The sequence below is a fragment of the Alosa alosa genome, chromosome 13, assembly GCF_017589495.1.
Source record: "Alosa alosa isolate M-15738 ecotype Scorff River chromosome 13, AALO_Geno_1.1, whole genome shotgun sequence".
NCBI lineage: Eukaryota > Metazoa > Chordata > Actinopteri > Clupeiformes > Clupeidae > Alosa > Alosa alosa.
The window spans coordinates 15,557,505-15,562,692 of NC_063201.1; the positions used below are offsets into that span (position 1 = coordinate 15,557,505).

Genomic DNA, 5,188 nt, shown 5'->3' on the forward strand with positions numbered 1-5,188 from the left:
AAGTGAAGACATCAAGACAAAAAAGTTTATAATCACTATCATGACAAGGCATTTCTCACTTTATATTTGTAGCTGAGTAGTTGAATCAGAAGATATTCAGACTATCCTAATCAATGTGCTTCCTGGCACTAGTGACATATGAAAGTCACTCACAGTAATGAGAGGACATAATGATTTGAACAGATGCCTCCCTTGTCCATACATGGGAACATAAAGGTACACACATGTGATAGTGAAGGGACACAGAGAACAGAAGGTCTAACTCAGGGGTCTCCAACAGGTAGCTCGCGAGCTACCAGTAGCTCTCCACCTGTTTCTAGCTCTCTAAAAGGTTTGAGGAAGATGCTCATAAATCTGATTACCCAGTGACTTGGAAAACATGTTAAAATTCCTATGAAATCAAATTTACAGTCTACAGAGAGAGAAGGTAAATGAGTTGAAAGGAACCTTTAAAAAACATACAAATCTTATTCCGCGGTTTTGGGAGGAGATCTGCTATGTGAATACATGGGATGCTACTGCTAACATAAAAGCTCTCGGCCATGTCCATTTTGTCAAAGTAGCTCTTGGAGGAAAAAAGGCTGGAGACCCCTGGTCTAATTATTCTTAGTGACCTACTTTTATGTAGATGACATAACATAAGAATATAAAGAAATCACTTGCTTTGCACAATCTCTCAGGACCCTGGATGGATTCCCACTCGAGGTCATTTCCCCGGTCACCCCAACCCCTCTCTCCTACTCACTTCCTATCAGTCTTTCCTGTTCTTTAGAAAAAAAAGGCAAAACTGTGCAATAAATAAAAACATAATTGTTTTATATTATGAGTAGTAAAACAAATGGTATAATCCTTAATCAAATCACCATGGTTTCTCATTATATTTGGTAGATCTTAGAGCATGTATGTAGGCTTCATACCATTTCTGCAGGACATGTCCTCACAGGCAGGATACAGTCAATGGCCTCCAGTGACATTTGATGGCACAGTGACTCCCCGAGTCCCATCCAGTCCAGGGTAGGCCAGCAGGTCAAGTTAATATGTCACCCAGTCGGCTCGTTAACCCAGTTGTGAAACATTGCTAAAAACTGGGCAGCCTCGAAGGACCTCGAAGGGAGGGTTTTGGCTCGGCTTTGGCTTATCTTAGCTAACGGGCTGGTATAAAAGAGAAGGGCCAGCAGGCGAGACAGAGTGGACGTGCTGCTACAGCACTGATCCTCCAGACCTCCTGCTCAAAACCTCCTCCTCTTCTTCTTCTTACTTCTCCTCCTCCTCCTTCTCTTCCTCCTCCTTCTCTTCCTGCTCCCCTTCCTTTTTCCCATCTGCAGCTCCCTGTGGATTACCCTTACATCTACTCAACATGGGTGTCGCATACAGCGTTGGAGAGTAAGTTGCACCAAATATAGCTGTATAGCTGGGATTGGTGAAATGCCTGTGAGCTGGTCTATAAAGTAGAGAAAAGCTTAGTGGTTCTGAAGCATTGTATGAGACTTCCTTGTTTGCATTTAAACTGTAACCCTATAATTTAATCATCACAAAAGCCGTTGGGAGAACCCTCACAGGATTTTATATATGATGTCCTATCATGGTGAGAAAAAAATGGAAAGGGAACTATTCCCAGAAGTATCCCTTTTGGGGTAGGATGATGGATTTATTTTTAGCGTTGTGCAATTTACTGGAAACCAATTAAACCTCATCCAAATGCTGTATCTGATGTGAACTGAACAAAGTATGGAAACTGAAACTGTCGCCTTGTACTTCCATTCAACGGTGTTTTTGTTAGCTATGGATTTAAACAGTCCATGTGTTGTCTTTTGTCACAGGGTGGACCATCTTTACACATTTTTTGTACAGTGGTCACCAGATATCTACACCAAGGGCTCCAAAAACCCGGGCTTCATTGTGGTGGAGGATGACCAGCTTGCAGTGATTGACAGCCTGCACGAGAAATCTATCCACAAAACCTGGGAGGTAGGTTGCATTAAGTGTGCTTTATTGTTACAACCTCCCCAGAGTAGTTTTGATTCCTCTAAAAACTCTGAGAGACTTAATGAGGGCAACACAGCTTTTAGGGAAGTCCATACATGGTACTTCCTTTTGGGTCTACACCAACCTTTTTTTTCTTTCATGAGAAATGAAAGTAAACCACATAGATTCTGATGAAACAAGGTAGAGAGATATCCGGTGTGTATTTTGCCAGGCATATTTAAAGCAGTTTCAGGGAGCCCTTCACACATGCTGCCTATCAACAAAAGGTATACCAGGTTTATAGTATTCATTAGTATTACACCTAGGCATCAGTTACCATGGGACCAAAAGTGGAGAATGTTAGGATTATTTACTTCGCAAAGAATGGTGACGAGCCATTTGTGCAGGTGAGTGTCGACAAAATAATCCTTCCTTTGAGCGAAGCATGCTTTGATTTATTCTCATTTTAAGAGTGCTGACTGCTTCTAGTCATGTGGGGAAATATAACATAAAAAATGACGTTAGTCCGCACACTGAAAACTCCTTATAAAAAAGATTTTAATCACCACATGTAAAATCTTTTTTATAAGGAGTTTTCAGTGTGCGGACTAACGTCATTTTTTATTTCTGAAGTATTCGGGTCCAGCACCTGTTTGAATTTGGATGTGTGCGTTCTTTTTTTTTTGTATTTTTTTGGGAAATATAACATAGCCAGGACAATTGTATATGTATCAAAACATTTATAAAGTGAATGCATTTTATCTACATTTTAGTTTAACTAAACTAAATAATCATTTAACTAGTGTATGCTTATGCTGTTTCAAGTTTAGTTCTCTCTACTGTCATCTCAGTTATATAGGCCTACAGTATAGCGTCTCCTTAGTTATACAGACAGATGATGGTAACCAAAAATGTATAAGCATAGACTTTTCTTTTGTTTGGTGTATTATATCATAGATTGTTGTAAAACCAAACATTTGTAACCAAGACGCTGTTACTGTAACTGTTTTCTCTAGATCATCACTGCTAAAGACCAGAAGCGCAGACAAAGCTTATGTAGCTCCGATGATGAACAGCCTGAAGATCTACTGCCCCAGCTCAGAGAGCACAGCCAAATACTACAGGATCAACACCTTGAAAGAGTAAGTTATTCCTCCCTCTCAGGTTTTGGTCATCTGGAATGCTACTAGAATGTTACTTTTATACTCTGAGGTGTTGAGAGGTTATGAATCAAGTCAGTTATTATTAGATTTATTTTCAGATGTGTTGACATCTATCTATTGGCGTCTATTTATGTATTTAAAAAATCTCACAGATATTTATGGAAAATTAACTGACTGTATTTTATTATACTTTAGCTGGTCGCCCACCTACCTGCTCGAACTCAAGGCTATCCATGGCGACTGGTGTACAGTACAACTGTGCATGGCACCAGCCTCAGAACGCTCTACAGGAATATGGCAAGCGTAGACAGGCCTGTGCTCTTAGTCATCAAGGACATGGAAAACCAGGTAAAAATCTCCATACTTTATCAACCTCGTCTTTGCCCTTTCAAGTTTCAACTGAATTTATGTTACAAATAAGTGCTGCATCAGTACCACCCTTTATGACAGAATGATTACCTGTACTCTTTGTTTTACTCATCCACACATAATTAATAATTTACTTAGCACACAGCAACACCAAAAAATATCCAAATTGTAGTGTTCTCTCATGTATCAACTGTTTGGGTAAAGAATGTGTGCACCCTTTCTGCGCAGGTGTTTGGTGCTTTCTCCTCCCATTCGTTCCGAGTGAGTAACAGCTGCTATGGCACAGGAGAGACTTTCCTCTACAGCTTCAGTCCAGAGTTTAAGGTAGTATAAATGCAGAGGCTACATTCTTTATCACAATTGACTTTATTTTCACATACTGATTGCTTCATGTTTATTATAGTATTCGGAGATGTTTTTGTTCAAAGTGGACATAAACATGACTTTCATATTCATACAGGTGTTCAGCTGGACAGGCAAGAATTCCTACTTTGTGAAGGGTTTCATGGACTCTCTACAGTTAGGAGGAGGCGGGTGAGTAACATACCACACAGTCATTCATTCCATCAGTGTTTGTGGCAATGGGAATTTCCTGTTAACGGCTTTTTGGATCATATTTCACTCTTACCTTTCTCCTAATCTCCTCTAGAGGGCCTTTTGGACTCTGGTTGGATGCTGATCTGTGCCGTGGCTCCAGCTATACATGCCAAACATTTCACAACCAACCTCTCTCCACCCACCAAGACTTTGTCGTGCGGGAACTGGAGGTGTGGACATTCGAGTGAGAACAGAGATCACTATCACCGTTGCTGACTGCGAATAGTACTAAAAGACTGAGATGATGGTTGTGAAAACTAACTCGGAACACAAAGAGGGGGTTTTTTAGCCGTGTTTTTAAGTTGTTTGCAACCACTGGTTGGACATGCCAATTGTAGCAGCTGAGCACAGAAGAGAGCTGACAGGGCATTCTAACATCAAATCCTTTTTATACTCTAGATTTCTCCAGATGTTCAGACACAATCCCTCAAGGTACCTTACAGTAACGGTAAACTGTGAGGCCGAAGCGGGTTACTACTCGCTTCTGGAACCACTGCACACTACAATTGTGTCTACTTTGCACTAAATTCCAGTGGTGCCTTAGCTAGCTGACAATAAAAGATCTGAGAATTGTTTTGACACTCCCATACTTATTTTCCACACTGAGGTTGTCCGTAGATGTGTCTTGCGCATTTCCTGTGTGTCATTTTCTATGTATTATTTAAAAGCATTCCTTGGATGAGGTTTCAGTCCAGGAATTCTATTTTTATACCTTATCCTCCTTTAGTGATCATTGTCTACCTGTATAATGTTTTACAGTGTTAGCACTATTGATCCAAATAAAAGGAGATCCTGATAACAATGAGTGGATGTCTCCTTTCCTCTTATTGCACATCTACTGGACATAAAAAGTACTTATAAGAGTGAAAATAAAACTGAGATCTCTGCTGCTCTGCTCTTTCCTTGAAATATGAGCTCAATGTAACATCAATATGAGAGCCTATTTCTCATTAATTTGATCTCAGAAATAGCCTTCGTCTAGTCTCAGCCCAAGTCTACTTTAAATTCAACCTAACAAGGGGTTGCACATCTTGCCATGTACCACTGGGTTAAGATCATTATAAATAGATCTCAAAGTATTCTAACCATGTACC

At 40.2% G+C, this 5,188-nt stretch overlaps 1 protein-coding gene across 2 annotated transcripts; it reads left to right on the forward strand.

Moving 5' to 3' along the window:
* Positions 1-1,217: 1,217 nt before the first annotated feature.
* On the forward strand, positions 1,218-4,899 carry LOC125306056 (nuclear receptor coactivator 7). 2 transcript variants are annotated; one of them, XM_048261201.1, is made up of 7 exons: positions 1,218-1,383; positions 1,821-1,968; positions 2,982-3,107; positions 3,324-3,476; positions 3,726-3,821; positions 3,958-4,031; positions 4,147-4,899. In XM_048261201.1, the coding sequence occupies exons 1-7, from the start codon at positions 1,358-1,360 to the stop codon at positions 4,280-4,282; spliced, it is 759 nt and encodes a 252-aa protein (XP_048117158.1). In that variant the 5' UTR covers positions 1,218-1,357; the 3' UTR covers positions 4,283-4,899. The 2 variants fall into 2 exon arrangements, with proteins under 2 accessions (XP_048117158.1, XP_048117159.1); XM_048261202.1 differs by lacking the exons at positions 1,218-1,383; positions 1,821-1,968 and adding an exon at positions 2,171-2,372.
* Positions 4,900-5,188: the final 289 nt, after the last annotated feature.